This window comes from Aplysia californica, unplaced genomic scaffold (genome assembly GCF_000002075.1).
Source record: "Aplysia californica isolate F4 #8 unplaced genomic scaffold, AplCal3.0 scaffold00039, whole genome shotgun sequence".
In the NCBI taxonomy this organism is placed as follows: domain Eukaryota; kingdom Metazoa; phylum Mollusca; class Gastropoda; order Aplysiida; family Aplysiidae; genus Aplysia; species Aplysia californica.
In genome coordinates, this window is record NW_004797309.1 from 1,463,675 (window position 1) to 1,480,392 (window position 16,718).

At 38.7% G+C, this 16,718-nt stretch overlaps 1 protein-coding gene across 1 annotated transcript in view; it reads left to right on the forward strand.

The window, feature by feature from the left end:
- LOC106014237 (ADAMTS-like protein 2) overlaps positions 1-15,083 on the forward strand; it is a 17,064-nt gene extending 1,981 nt beyond the window's left edge. The window contains exons 2-7 of the mRNA XM_013091520.1: positions 1,661-1,873; positions 2,923-3,034; positions 6,646-6,776; positions 7,101-7,230; positions 12,250-12,339; positions 14,872-15,083. Coding sequence (XP_012946974.1) covers positions 1,661-1,873; positions 2,923-3,034; positions 6,646-6,776; positions 7,101-7,230; positions 12,250-12,339; positions 14,872-15,083 — 888 coding nt within the window. The remainder of the gene's footprint in view (positions 1-1,660; positions 1,874-2,922; positions 3,035-6,645; positions 6,777-7,100; positions 7,231-12,249; positions 12,340-14,871) is intronic.
- The last annotated feature ends 1,635 nt before the right edge of the window (positions 15,084-16,718 follow it).

A 16,718-nucleotide genomic window follows, 5' to 3' on the forward strand; every position in this document is an offset into this window, starting at 1 on the left:
CACACACACACACACACACACACACACACACACACACACACACACCATGGTATTGGGTGCAGACAGCCTTAAGAAGGGTGCCGGCCTCGCTGTTCTGAGCGATCTGATCTTTTTTTTTCTTCTTTATTTTTTTTGGTTAGTGTTTTTACGGCGTACGCAACTGCATAAGGTCATACATGTATTATGAGCACGCGGGATTTTATCTTTACCTCGTGCCATCTGTGCTCTATCTCTCTCTATATCCATTTGTTCCTTCTCTTGTGCTTCTGACTTGAAACAACAAGATCATGAACACACGCACTCACATTCTCTGTCTCTGTCTCTACAACAGTGTGTGTGTGTGTGTGTGTGTGTGTGTGTGTGTGCCTGTGTGTGTGTGTATGTGTGTGAGCAAGGGTGTTTGTGTGGGTGCTTGTGGGTTTGAGTATGTGTGCACCTGTGTGTTTCCGTATGAGTTGTTTGAGTATGCAAACCTTTTTTTCAGGTAATTTATTATTTTGTTGTTGTTTTGGGGGGCAGGTTAACTTTCGCCACAAATGACGCAACAGGGGACTGCCTGTCGAAGTCTGAAAATCGTTTCGCCGTAATTCGTATTTGAAAAGAAGTTATTTCACAGAAGATGGAAGATTGATTACTTTGTGAACACATCTGGAAAAAAAATGTTAACGCGCCTACCGTGTCAATGAGAAGTCAGGAGGGGTGAACTGTTTAATAACGACTCAATGTCTCCACTTCTCACTTTATGGTAAGTACCGGTCTCGTTCTTGCTCATTCCTACTCTTTTCACATGAAGAATGGCCGCCCAGTCTGAACAAGAATTTTACTAAGTGAGTAGTGTGTTGTTGTGTTGAAACAACTATAAATTCTCTTAGCTTTGGCAGGTAGAATCACTCTCGGTCGACATGGAGAAAGAACTAACTACATGTACCGACGTTATGAAAATGGGGCACCAATGTTTTGCGATTTCAGGATTCAAATTTCGTTTGGACAAGAATCATCAAAACAGAAAAAGGTGGAAATGCGCTATTGAAACATGCAAGACGAGATGCATGACAGACAAAGACATTTTTATCTTCACTGTCATGCCTTTATATAAACACATCCTGCTCAAATTTCTACTTCCACGTCCCAGTTGCTGAGCAAGGGCATACTCTCAACGTACTAAATTAAATCAAGTTGTAATCGAATTCAATCTGCGGCGAAACGACCATTCTTATTTCCACAGGTACACGCTGTGACGTAATTGTGGCGAAACGTCGACCTCCCGGGGTTTTTTTTCAGTGACAATGCCCATTTATTTTTGTACAACAAAGCAAATTCAACAAGACGAGCTCTGCCGGATCAAAGTCGATCAGGTCACTTTGGAAACTGTCTCAACTGTCTTCACTGGCAAATAGATCTAACAACAGCGAAGTTTTGTAAGACAAACATTTGAGAGAAATAGAGAGAGAGAGAGAGAGAGAGAGAGAGAGAGAGAGAGAGAGAGAGAGAGAAAGAGAGAGAGAAAGAGAGAGAAAGAGAAAGAAAGAACAGAGCCAGACACAGACATACAAATAAACATACGGACAGACAGAGAGACAGGCAAACCGACAGACAAAGAGACAAACAGAGAGACACACGAAAAGAGAGAAAAATTACGCGCATGTACTGATCACCACAGACATGCTACTGTGACGACCCAAGACTCCACCCACTTCGTGATCCTGTGTACTGGGGCCCTTGGTCCAGTTGGTCGGCTTGTTCCAGCTCGTGTGGAAGGGGCGTAACCACGAAACGACGCGATTGTCTAATGTGGCGAAGTGTGGAGGTAAAAGCAGCTAAACCCTGGAAATGTCAAGGGCGGGATACTAGAAGAAGACTCTGCTTTTCTCAGGTATATTTTATTCTTACTTACTTAATTAGGTACTCAAAAAAGAACATATTTCAATAAACATTACAATTTGCACACTTTCATGATTCCCTAAAATAGGGGACCCCCCCCCCCCTCGCCCACTACTCAAACCATGCACTATGAAATTATTTTAGCTCCTCCCCATTCAATCTATCTCCACTTCATATATTACAAGATGGCATTACAGATCACATACTACAATATGGTTCACTCATTTATTTGAAATACTTTAAAAAACCCGGCAACGACATCGTTTAGAAGAATTTTTGCTACGTTTTGTGTTTGTTAATTGTAAATGTAAACATAGCATGTCCCCATCGACACTATTTATACCATAAAAAGGCGGACTGCTGCCACAGAGCTTGTCAGGTCAACCCAGGCTGACAGGGAAACATAGCCCAACAGATAAGCAACGTGTATTTTAAAAAATATACCCCACCATTCGAACGGTGGAGAACGTAACGGCACGCAACAGGCGCCCTTTATTTTGGGAGTATGGACTTGAAATAATTATGTGTAGAGTCCGAGCAAATGTTCTTCTAACCAAACAAAGAGAAACAAAACGAAACGTTTAACATTTTATCAGTAGTGACAACTGCATGTGCGTGTGATTTTTTAACGTTTTACCTGTCTCTAAGATTTGGTTGTGACTCTAAATTCGGCTGTTGAAAAAACATCACGTGAAGTGTTCTGTTTTTCCTAGGTCCCTTGGTCTGTATAGTCACAGTTCTAGTTGTTGTTGTTGTTGTTTGTTTGTTTTGTTTTGTTTTAATATAATGAATTTCCCTCTGTTTCAAATTGTCGAACAAACAATTTCGAGGAAGCTTTCTACTGACAAGTATTCATTAAAGAACCCAAAGAAAGCGAAATAGCTAATTGTCAGAACAATAAACTAACAAATTAATGTAAAGCAGAACTGAGGCAATGACATCCTTTGGACGATGTGAAAAGGATTGTTAGAGGGGGTACATGTGTTTGTTTGTAGCCATTTCCAGTAGGTTTCAAATCATTACAACGCTCTTGTCCAATAGGCTTGCCCAGGAAATAGAATGTACGATCAAAGTGTGGACGACGAGTGTCAGGTTCTGCAGCACGCCAGACGGAGTCGACACCGCCACCGTAACTGGCAACGGGTGGACAGAGGTACGCCACGACAACACTTTGTTGCGGGGAAAAAAAAAATCTGAATTATGTTTTGCGACGAGGTGGAATCACGCGCTCGTCAATTTTGGGCATATGGGGTTATTGGTACCATCTTCAAGTCTAGCTTTTGGTGAAAAAAGTATCCTTCTATGTTGAATAGAAGTCGAAATATTTGCGATTGAAGCAGATCAGGGTCGCCTGGTTTAAGAAGTGAAATTAGCGAGAAAATGGCCGCCATAGATTGGTAATTTTCATAGCTTGAGAGTCCTTGTAAACTGAAATTTGACATTTTTGTATGCCTTAAATCAATGTTTTTCAGTAAAATCCACACGTGTTTTAAATTGATATATAAATGGTGTTGAGCCACCCCCCCCACGGAAATGTGTTTTTAAATGGATGTAAAAGGTGTTGAGCCAAAAACAGAAAATTAGAAAAAATATTGTCAATGGTCAGAAATGCCAATTTCTTTGATTTCAGTATTTTGATGAGCGTCTGGTTTCACCACGGTGCCTCACATATAATTGAGTGGCATGTTAGTGAAGCCAGGGGCTCGTCAAGATAATGAAATCAAATAAACCGGCATTTTCCCGCCTGTTTGGCAATTTAAAAATACAACAACAAAAAACCCCCCATTAGCCCAGTACCTGTTTTGTCCATTTAGTAAACGCATTTCTATGTGGATTCTCTTGAAAAAACGTTGATTAAAGGCACAACCAATGTAAATTTGCCGTTTACAAGGACTCTCAACCTAAAAGTCACCACACTTTGGTGACTATTCTCTCTCTCTCTCTCTCTCTCTCTCTCTCTCTAATCCGACATCAGCAACCAGGAGATCCCCCACCTCCTTCAAGGCAAATATCTCGACTTCCATTAAAGATATATGTGTATTTTCATAATCAAAAGCAAGACAAATTAACAAACTTTCTTTTGATACCAATAACTTCACATGTAGAAAAACTGACGAGCACCTGATTGCACCACGCTGTAACATAATATGGTTGTTTGTTTTTTAATTACAGTTTTAGAGCCACTGCTTTGTATAGCATTAGCATTCTTCCTAAAAGTGACATGCTTTTGCAAGGAGACGTCGGCACATGAACACAGTGAAGATGACAGACACGAACAAACGCGTACATCAAAAGGAAAATAATGGGGGGGGGGGGGAGAGAGAGAGAGAGAGAGAGAGAGAGAGAGAGAGAGAGAGAGAGAGAGAGAGAGAGAGAGAGGAGAGATATAGATAGATAAATAAATAGATAAATAGATAGATAGATAGATAAATAGATAGATAGATAGATAAATAGATAGATAGATAGACAGCGACACTATCTATTTGTTTGTTTTTTGTTTTTGTAAAGTGTTTTACGGCGCTCGCAACTGCATTAAGGTCATATGAGCGCGCGGGACACACCTAATATTTTCAGTTGGTAGGACATTTTGAATTTTCCCCGGGTGGCGGCCGAAGCCTGCTTTTTTCGATTTTAGACCACCAAGGGGTCTTTAACGTGCGCAATTTGCACACGAGCCCTTCGAGATTTTTCGCCCTTGTCCGAGAAGGCTAGGTGTAGATCTTTCCTACCAGAAGATCAGGGATGTGGCTGAAAGACAGCAGTAAGAAGAAGCGAAGGAGTAGCAGTAGAAAGGCTGCAGAAAGAATCAGGAGCCCTGAAAAAGGGGGAAAAGGAGGTGAGGGGTGGGGGCAGAAAGAGGAGACGAAAGCAGACGAAAGAATATTGCTAGAGAGCAGGAAATGGGGTGAAAGGAGACAAATTTAGAGCAGACAATTTTTCGGTCGCTACCCAGATTCGAACCCGGGACCTTTGAATGAGAGGCCAACACCGTAACCTCTAGGCCACGAGAGCCCCCTCTATCTGTCTATCTATTATATAAATATAATATATATATATGTACTGATGGAGAGAGAGAGAAAGAGCGAGAGAGAGAGAGAAAGAGAGAGAGAGATAGAGAGAGAGAGACAGACAGACAGACAGACAGACAGACAGACAGACAGACAGACAGACAGACAGACAAAACAACACGTTTTGAACCTCTGTATTCTTACAGCCTTAGATCGGCAACAGAAATTCTTCGTAACTGTGCCCTGGGTGTTGGGAATACCCTATTGTCAAGATACGTTCAACAGCATTGATGAAGGAAGACTGGGCTTTTCTGTAACAATGTTATTAGTTATGCAATCAGATCTACATGTATTGGGTTTTTTTTCATATCCTGTTCAAAAGTAACTCGTGTTTGTAAAATACCACAAATAATACATGAATTCTCTTAAATGTTTCTAAAATGATAAAATTTGCAAGATATGAAGAAAACTGTCGTTTTCTTTGAATTCATTATTTTTACGAGCGCTCAATTTCACTACAATGCCTAACAAAATAATATGTAAAAGACATAATTTTGACTCTTAGTGTACGGAGCACCTTTTCAACTGGCTCACAGCAGTGTTCTATTCTTAACAATCATAATGAAATACCTACCAAGCCTCGGTAAATTCATTTTTATCTACTACAATCAGATTGTTGTTTTTTTATGCTTGCCAAGGGGATGTGTGAGCGTAGCGTTTATGTAGATTAACTTACTTACTTACTTACTACCCATTGCGCTATCTGGCGTTTAGGGCACCAACAAAGGATCTCCAGCTCTGTCTGTTTTGGGCCATCTTGGTCAGCGTTCCCCACGAATGATACCAAGACTTCATTTCAGACTCTGCTGTGCGTCTCCAGGTCACTTTGGGTCTGCTCCTTTTCCGACGTCCTTCGGGTGTCCAGTGGGGGGCAGTCTTCACAATAGAGTTTGGCTCTCTTCTCAGAACATGTCCAATCCATCTCCACCTTCTCCTTTTTATTATGGTTGTCATGTCCTCTTGCCTACATTTACGTAACATGTAGATTAAATAGGAGGAATTTTGGGGAAATTTGTAACGATGAAACCTTGAATTGCAAAACTGGTCAGTGGCGTACAAAGGTGGAAAAGCTTTACGTATGCAAAATGTCGGCTAACAGTGATTTATAACATGTAAAACAATACCGCTTTAGCGCAGTTGAGGACAAATAGCAAATTAACCAATGTCTATAGGCAGAGGTTTGGAATCCGAATATCATTATTAACGATGATGATGATGATAATTACGATGATGATGATAATGATGATGATGATAGTGATTGAGTACTGTTGTAAATATCCTTTACTTTTCAGAAATATATTCAAGATCCATTATAATTTTCCACTATACAATAATGATGATGCTGGCGATGATGATTATAGAAACAATAATAGCAACAACAGTGAAGACTTTTCATCATACCAGTTGATATCAATTCCCCGTACTCTGCTAAACAAAAACATATTTTGAAAATGGAAACAAGCGACATATTAATTTGGAAGTTGTATTCTTGCAAAGGAAACTCGGACCCGATCTCTAAGGTTGTTTTTTTTAAATGATACAGTAAAAGTATAGTGTGGTGTCAGATTACAAAACGTAATTACTCATAGAAATCACTCGTCATCTTTCTTGTTCAACTTAAAAATTACTTCTAAAACCACCTATTGGTCAACTCCTCCTCCCCCCCCCCTTCCCGCCCAACCGCCCGCGATAAAAGGAAATCCATGCCGAGTGGTGTGTGCTGTGATAGGAGGCTACACTGTGCGGACCCTCCAAGTGCTTCCTGATGGTACAGTATGCTCACAGAATGGCGCACGCTATGCTGAGTGTAACAAAGGCATCTGCAAGGTAAATGACATTGACAATGACAATCCATTACATGTAAGAGAAGGTTTTGTTTTACGATGAATTCATAACTCTGTTTACATGTAAAATTAATTGCTTCTTCATGTTACGTTTAGTTCTTACCCAGGTTTTCCAGTATATTGTCGCTGAATACTCCATGAAAAGTCTTGCTCTTTAATTTGATCCAAATAGGATTTTGCCTTCTTGAATTTTCTCAGTGTTTGAATGTGAGCTATTTATATCTGAGCTGGCATTGAAGACAATGTGCAGAAAAACAAATAAAAAAATAAATGCAAAAGAGCCAGAATTATGTTTTTTGCTTTCAAGGAGGTGAGCAGAGGCTGCCACGACTCGGACGGCACGTCGCTTCGACTGGACATGTGCCTTGTGTGTGGGGGGAATAACTCCTCTTGCGATCAAGTAACTGGTTCATTCCGGGCCTCCACATCTCGAACAGGTAATGGATATCTCCTTCTTCTCCCTCTCCTCCATTTCCTTCTTTTCCTCCTCCTCTTTTTCTTCTTCCGTTCTCTCTCTCTCTCTCTCTCTCTCTCTCTCTCTCTCTCTCTCTCTCTCTCTCTCTCTCTCTCTCTTTTCCCCTTTCTTCTTTTCCCTTTCTCTTTATCTTCTTCCTCACTCCTCCTTCTCCTGTTCCTCCTTCTCTTTTTCCTCCTCTTCCCTATCCCACATCTATTCCGTTGCTGAAACCCATGTTCAATCCTCTTTCTGTTCTTCCCCTATCATGTTATGCTGACTGCATAACGTGGTCATGAACCTTGAAATAGATTCTCAAGCCTGAGCAAGCATTTCTTCTTTTCATCGTCAGCGTCTCAGAACGTTAGTTGTATTCCACTTTCATCTCTCCCCCTATTCTGTCTCTCTGTTCATTTATCTCCTCTCTGTCTCTCTGTCTCTTTCTCTTTCCCTTTGTGTTTGTGTGTCTTACCCTCTTTTTTCATCCATATTCCTTCTCCTATCTTTATCCCTCTTCTTCTCCCCCCCCCTCATATATATCTCCGTTTATTCGTCTCCACCATCTACCCCCTCCTCCTCTCTCCCTCTATTTTCCAGCCCCATCCATGTAATTTTAAAGTGCAACTCAATGTTTACAGAACCATGAATGAAGACCCGCAGCGCGTACGTCGTACAACAGAACATTTTATCTGTGGACACGAGTTTTACTTAAACAATATCTATTCCAATTTATTCATTCATCAAAAACTGTATCATGTCCGCGCTTTTCCATCTGGTGAAAGCAATCACCTTTGTTTGTGGTCTTATGCAACGTGACTTAGGACTTGTATATAAGTATATTATGTATTGCCCATAGTCTTTACGCTGTTCTTCCCATAGCTGATATCTCTTCCAAATGTTTTAAATGATGCGAATGCTTGCCTTTGGTCCAAGCTGAACAACCGTATAAAGTAGCACTGACTCGGTGTAGCATCCTTGGACTAGTTTTCTCACTACCACGTAGATCTTATATCTCAGGATACTAATCAAAGGCTAAAAAGCGGATTTAGCTTTGGCTTTTCTGTTCCTGACCTTTTAATGACTTCCCTTTTTTGATGTTATCAATGGACACCCGCAAAGAGTATCAAGATAATAAAGATCCGATGACCAGCTGTATGGCGCCACTGAAAGAAATGCGGGGATGCAGGGCTTATGAAACATTTTTCCCTTAAGCCAGATATACTTCCATAGATATACAACACATCTGCAAAGAAGGGTAGTTGTCACCATGACTTCATGAGAAGTAGTCAATTTGAATTATTTAAAGCCAAAAAAGGAAAGTTTAACAGAAGAAGGCTAGCATTGCTTAATCTCTGTTACGATCTCTAGCATTTGTAATTCATTAATGGTTAGCAATCGATGAACGCCTGTTTAAACACAGTGGCGTTATTTTATAGACAATACCTCCAATATTAAGGTCAATGTCCAATAAGCACGAGCCAAGGGGATGTGTGAGGGGAGTGGGCTGGGGAGGGGGGGTAAGATTTCTGTTTAGGATTTGATCCATATTTCCTTTTCAATGTGAACAAATGTTAACTCAGTGTGTTTCCAGATTGTCAAGTAATATCAACTCCTAAGTAGAGATACTAAGGACGTCGAAAACTTTGAAATAATCTCAGCTGATAGGCTGAATATATTTTACGAACCGACAATCAAAGCTGAGTTTCAGCTCTTGGAACTCTAAAAGTCTCGTCACAAAGTTCTAAAAAGTACCAAGACAACTGTTTTTAACGTGGTCTACAACATGTTTTTTTCAGGGTAGCGGAATGGTTCTGTCTTGCGTAGCAATCACGTAATGCTTTTCAAAAACCACGATGTGCTTACTTTTTTACAAACTTTTGAAGGAGTGGCCGGATTTCCTTCAGCAAAACTATAATAATCTCTCTAAAACTATTTGGACCTGTTTTGATGAAAATGAATGGCTGAATCTAAAACCAGTATGTATGTCGTAGGCTTTAGATGAAATACCTATTAGATATATTTACCATCTATCTATAATAGGACTCACAGCTCTGTGACCATACCTGACTTAAGCACAGACACGCACGAATTGTTTGGAATTAACAAAGCCAAGAACATTGAAGTGAACCAGAACAGAGTCGTAAGAATGAAATGTTGAGTAAAATAGAGAAATGGCATCAGTTTTTATTACTTGTGCATAGCAGAGCGAAGAAACAGTGAAATTAGGCGATGCTATCGCTTGTTAAGTACAAACGACAGCCGATTTTTTATGTCTTTCTTCCCTTCGTCAAACCTCGTATAAAGGGCACGGAGAGAAGTTTGGTTCTACAGTACAATAGGGCGTTGACATAAAAACCCGACATCCCATCCTCCACCCACACACATACGCAAACACACACATACACAAACCTCCACGCTTACATCGCCCAAGCGGAAGAAATGACACGGTGTGATTGTTATATACATAATTTCCCGTCGGGGCAAACCCTTGAGCCCAAGAAATGAACTTGAACTCAGTTCTTCATCATCAAATTATGCAGATCTGCTCTAAACATTGGCAATCATAGCTCACTATAAATTCCCTTGCTCAGATGCACTATTTAAAAAAAACACCCTTTATTATCCTGATCTTTTCCCGCCACCTATCTTTTATTTCCGTGTAGTTTTCTCCTGCCTCCTTTGCCTTCAGTTTTACCAGTTAAGCTAGTTGTTCAAGGCTTTTGTGTCTATATTCAAATGTTCCAAAAATGGCCCTTATCTCGTCCTTATTATTTTTGTCAACGACCAGCCGATCTGACTTCTTCACGTACTGCCTGATTTGACTTCTTTTCCTTCCATGACACTCTCTTTTCTGATGCTTCTATTTCCCCACTGTCTTTGGTGATTGCCCAGCATTCACAGCTCTATAGAAGGGTTGACCACACAAAGCCTTGAATAACCTTTTTAGTAGTTATTGAGGTGTTTCTATTTTATCAGGATAGGGCTCATTGTATTGAAATTATCTTTAACGATTGCAATTCGTTGTTGCATTCCTGTGGAACATTTGGTACCGGATGTTAAAAACATATCCTAGATATCTAAACTGTTAAAGTTGTTTGATTCTTTCGTAAGATTGTGAGACTATAAGTAGGATTTATTGCTTTTTAAATACTACCATGCATTTTGGTTTCTTCCCATTTAACCAGAAACCTTTACGTTCACTTTCAGTCACATTAGTACCTGAAAGCAATTAAAAGTCATTTTATGAATTTGCAGTTAAAACGATACCATCGGTATATATGTTGTAATTAATATTTTCCTCATCCCCTTTTGGGGCATGGACATTTGTGTTTCTAAGGATTGTTTCACTGTAAAGGTTAAAGAGGTCAAGTGACATGACACATCCCTGCCGTACTCCTCTTTTGATTTGATCATATTCACTGTACTCTCAATCACCCTAGAGAAGTATTTGGTCCCGGTACAAAATTCCTAATATTTCTTGGTTCTTTTCCGTCGATGTCTACCGCTTCCACTATTCTGGATAGCTTTTAAGGACTTACGTTATCAAAACCCTTTGAACAATCAAAGAAGCATAAAAAAGATCTTTCTCAGCGTCAATATATCCTTCTATTAACATTGTTAGGGTGAATGTAACATTGTGGGTTCCCTTGTCAGGAACAAAATCAAATTGCAAATTGTGTTTTTGAGCCTTTGCCCCTAGCAGACGTTTTCTTATTCTTTCCATTAGTACATGTAGCAAGATTTTTGTAAAATGACACATACGGTACAACGGTCCATGGATCTCACACTCAGTGGCATCTGGTACTTTGGGCGTAAAGCTTTATAATCTGCTTTCATTATATCTTCTGGAATTTCACCACGATCATAAGTAGAATCATTATAAAGCTTTGTTGTTATTTCAGTGTCTAATTCTTCTAAGGTGTCAATCAGTTCAAATGGAAGAATAACGGCCCCTGTAGCTTTGTGTTGCCTCATTTTCACAATGGCAGCTTGTACACACATGCTTCTTCCAGAATTGGTGGGCCATTTAATAATTTCTTTATCACTTGTTTTTCTCTTCTATTACTTTTGAAACGTTCTTCTATTTATAATGACCACCTGTTTCAAACATCCACTTAGTCCATTAAAATATCTCTGTCTTTTGATCTTATGCGGCTTGTATTTGAATGTCCTCCGCCACCCCCCACCCTTCACTTATTTGGTTTTAGTATGCATATATCTGCCATCTTTGTTTTGGATCTTCTCTATTTCTTGACACTGATAAATTGCCCATGTTAATTTTTTCTTTATTTCCATATTCAAAACCTTTTACTTTTTCTGTCGGATGTGCCATGTCCTCTCTGTTCCATGAGCTTTAATATTATTATGTCTAAGGTTATTCACTTCTTATTTTACTTTCTTAGATTTTTCGTGGATATTTTCTTCTGTATCTTACATACAAGTTAATCCTTCAACTTGATCGCAAAATTCTTCAAATTTAGTCTTGTTTTCCAGAGCTTGAAATATATTGCTTACATCAATACGGAAACGGTCTCTCACTTCTTTATATATGCTTCCCGGGAAGCTGAGAATGTTTCGGAGTGTTCTATGGTCTGCTTGGTAATGATATAGTGTAAAGCGCATAGATATTGCTGTTGAGCGGGGGTATGCGCTATACAAATGTTTTTTGTTTTTTTTAATTATTTATTTATCTTTAGAAGACACATTTCGTCTTTGGGATAGTGTTTTAGCTTTTTTCTTAGTGTTGTTTCCACTTCACCTTAATCTGCTTTATGGTCAGTATCACTGTCTTCTCTTGGAAATGGTGTAGTAGATCATTTGAATCGTGGCATTTAGAAATAAATATCCTTGTCTAGAATGTAATTAGAGTACAATAATCTCCCCGCCCCGCCCCCCCTCCAAAAAAAAAACACAACAAAAACAACAACAACAAAAACAACAACAACCGAACAACAGCAACAAACAAACATACAAACAAAATCAAACCCTGCCTCATCCGCAGAAACTTATGGATTCTCTGGAGTCGTGCGGATTCCACAAGGTGCTACTTTCATCAATATCGTTAAAGAAGGGGACATCTCTAGTGCGATTGGTAAGTGTTGTCAACATGCATTATACAATTTTTCAAACACCAGATTTTCGTTTACTATAGCAGAAGATCTTTGGCCTATCCGTCTGTCTTAAAAAGGAACGGTTGAAAAAACAAAACTAATTGCTTTGTAAGCTGCAATTAGTATAATGATAATAATTAAAATAATTTAAAACTAAAATAATAATAATAACAACAACAACAACAACAACAATAATAATAATAATGATAATAATAATAATAATAAAAATAAAAATAATAGTAATATTTATAACAACAACAACAACAATAATAATTATAATAATAATAATAATAATAATAATAACAATAATAATAATAATAACAATTATAATAATTAATTGTAATAATAGTTATGATGATAATAATAATGATAATGATAATAATAATAATAATAATATAATAATAATAATAATAATAATAATAATAATAATAATAATAATAATTATAATAATTATAATAAATAACTTCACTTTAATTGCGAATTCCCTCGAAATTAATGCTAAATGCATATGACAAAAATAAAAACGAATAAGAGAAACACACTGTTCAATAGCGATTCTTTCTGTCCATTTCTTTCTATTCTTACTTTCTTTTTCTATCCCACCAAAAATTTAAAAAGCGTACACACACGCACATATGAACATTGTTCACGACACACAGCTATTTGTTACAGAACAGCAGTGCACATACAATCTATAATGAAAAAAAAATCAACATTATACATTATGCTCGTTGGGTAAGGGTTCATCAAATTTAGTAAACACATTTTTTTTTCAAAAAGCAACATCTACAGGAAAGAGAAAGGAGAAGTGAATTACTATTCCGTCTGATTTTAGGCAGTGCTGTCCTTGTGTTCCACGCTAAGTTGAGTGGACACAAACGACGTTTTATTGGGTGTAGTCGTGACGTTTGTTCTGAACATGAGAAAAGCGATGGGGTTGTGATGGAGGGGTAGAGGACTGGTCGGAGGGTGCTGGGGACAGCTGTGCATAGACACGATTGTGTCTAATTGCTTTGAGCCTGTCTTTTTAAAATTTGACGGGAATTAGAATAGAAAGAAAATGCACAAGAAACCCCCCCCCCCCCCACTCAAATCAACCCCCCCCCCCCTCCCCCGAAAAAATGTAATTCCAATAGCTCACCCTTAACAATGCATCAATTTGCTTATTTCATCTCATAATGAAGACCCTACATTTTCAATTAAGGGAGAACAAAATATATCTTATACTCGCTTGCTTTGTGTTTTATGCGATAACATATCTGGATGCTTTGAGGTTTTATGTTTGATGACTGAAGGGAAACATGGACACCTGTACCAGGGATACAATCTCGTGACAAAAAATATCAGTCAGCTTCCAACTGAGGGTTCTGAAATTGAGTTATTTGGGGAGTTTATAAGGTTATCTAGCCATTTGGCTCTGTCCTATCAATGTTAGGAGTCAAAATTTAAAGGAGCCATCTCTTAAATACCAATATAATGATGAAAGAAGCGCGAAACCTATACAGTGACCTGTGATAAGGATTTGTATTCTATTCCTGTTTATAACCGAACATTCAAAACATATTTCATGTTGTCACTTAGCGTTCCCATTGCTCCTTGGGTCGGAACGTAAATACTATTAGAGTGATTTACAACGAAATTGCCTCCCAGCGTAACATTATCAGTGACATCAGAGAAAATGTTCTTTCTCATGGCCCGGACAGTCTTCGCGTGATAAGAATAGGGATAAAAGCGCTTTCTGATCCACCTGTCTAGTGTTTCCAGCCAGATTGTCCCAGCTTGGAGCCTTTACGCGATCTTTATCTTGATTATCAGTTTGAAATATGCTTTCTGGTAGAAAGTGCCATTTATTTTTTCTATTAAGGACAAATGTTTTCAGTAAATAGCTGTTGGTGCAAAAATGAAAATTCTCCGGGGTCAGAAATTCTTGGTAGGGGCATTTGTCGAAGTTTGTGTAGAGCATTTACAATTATTGGTAGTTTTTTTCTGGAAAAGAAAGGTTGATATCTACACCCTCCTGACTGGAACCGTTTTCTTCCGGCTACAAATAAAAGTTTGTTAACAATACCCCCCCCCCCCCCAAATAAAAGTGTTTAAAAAAACAACAACATATATAAACCAAACAAGCAAAACCAAAAAACCAAAACTAAAACAAAACAAAACAAAAGCAACAAAAGAAAGATACAAACAGACAAATAAACAAACACAAAAACCATCTGCTATTAGAAACAAACACGCAAACAACGAGCATTATCCACGCTGGTGCTCATATTGATGATGATAAGCCTCATGATAATGATGATAATAATGATGATGGTACTACTATTACTACTACTACTGTTACTACTACTACTGCTACTACTACTACTACTACTGCTACTACTACTACTACTACTACTACTACTACTACTACTACTACTACTACTACTACTACTACTACTACTACTACTACTACTAATAATAATAATAATAATAATAATAATAATGATGATGACGATGATGACTGTTCGCAGCTCTCCTGGACTCTCTGGGGCAACACGTACCCGCTTCAGAGGCGGGTAAAAGACTTCCTGTTGGTTCCAATTCCTTCCCTGCAGAGGGGACGAACTGGCTTAGAGAACGTGGCATTTACAGGGAGACTCTGACAGCGACTGGGCCCACAGTCGGCGACCTTACGGTTGTGGTGAGTCGTCGCTCTGTTATGGAACTTGTAGCAATATGTTGACTCTTTGTGATTAAAAATTATGGCTTGGATCTGGGATCTCAAAGATAAATGATTAGCCTACATAATATTGTTGCGTATTAGCATTTACTAGAAAGTTTTCGTGGAGATATCAAACCAATTTAAACTACTATTTAAAGCAGTACATGTAATGATAATTTTGAAATAGAATTATGTACCTCTTCTTTTGTGGCTCCATGTAATGTACATTTGATGTGTGCACTTGACTTATTAAAAATCTCTGAGTTCCCTTGAGGTGGATGGAGGGGATGTGTAATATTCAACAAGACGCAGAAAAGTAAGCAAACGATAATAATATGAAAACAATGAAATGAACCCGAGATACGACTTTGTATCATCCTCTGTTTAATAAAGAAAACGGAAAGTCTACACAACATCAAGTTTTATTCTCTCAGTGTAAACTCTCCATGGTTTTGTACCTCAGTTACCAAAAAAAAACTTTTTTTTGGTTTAGGGTATAATTTTAAAGAGAAACCAACCTGCACACAAAGAGCGTGGAAAAAAGTTTGCAGCATGTGTAATTCAAACCAACATTGTAGCTGGATTAACGAGGCTTTGCTTAGTGGTGCATGCTATGTCGTATTGGTGTTAATGTGTTATGACTGACCTGCAGCATTTGGTGGGAAAATATTTCCATCAACATACAAATGTGATAACAAACTGTCTTCCCAGTCTTCACAACCTGAGATAATGCTATTTTAGACGAACACCACCTGCATGTTTTTACTGCATGATGGTATCAATATGAATACTTCTGACGTTCCTGTTACATGCGCTTTCTTTTTTATAAGCAAATGAAGTATCTCTTATGATACGCTGCGTGTAGCAAACCTGACATTTTCTCTCAAATAAACATGGATATAATGATCACATAATAAGGAACAAGTATGAGCTACTAATCGACCTACTATGGAAAGACAGGTACACGCGTACAAAAATTAATGTAGAGACAGACAGACAGACAGACAGACAGACAGACAGACAGACAGACAGACAGACAGACAGACAGACAGACAGACAAAAAGACAAACAGAAAGAATGAAAAACAGACAGATAGACAGAACAGACAGACAGACAGACAACGAGTCAGCGTGACACGGAAAGGTTAAAAAGTCACGCGAACCCGAAGACTGCTTGCCTGCGCAAACAGAATAAGAGGTGTTACTAAATCGAGTAGCCAATACATAATTACACGTTTGGAATCAGGACCATCCACTACCAACTTGACACGGTCTAAGACCAAAGTAAAAAACGTGCTTGATTCACAAGCCAGGCACAGCAAGCCACACTTTACTGGGGCGGAAAAGAATACCTACTTGCTCTCTCTCTCTCTCTCTCTCTCTCTCTCTCTCTCTCTCTCTCTCTCTCTCTCTGTTGATATAAGTGGAACTAGAATTCCCTTCTCCAACTCCCATTCTATCTTTCTCTCTCTCTCTCTTTCTCTCTCTCTCTCTCTCTCTCTCTCTCTCTCTCTCTCTCTCTCTTTCTCTCTCCCCCTCTCTCTCTCACTCACTCTCTCTCTCTTCCGCTTTCGCTCTAGTCATTTCTATCCACCAAAACACATCTAGCTAGCATCTGCACAAAATTGGCTAGTTAAATGTAGGAATTGCTACCAAA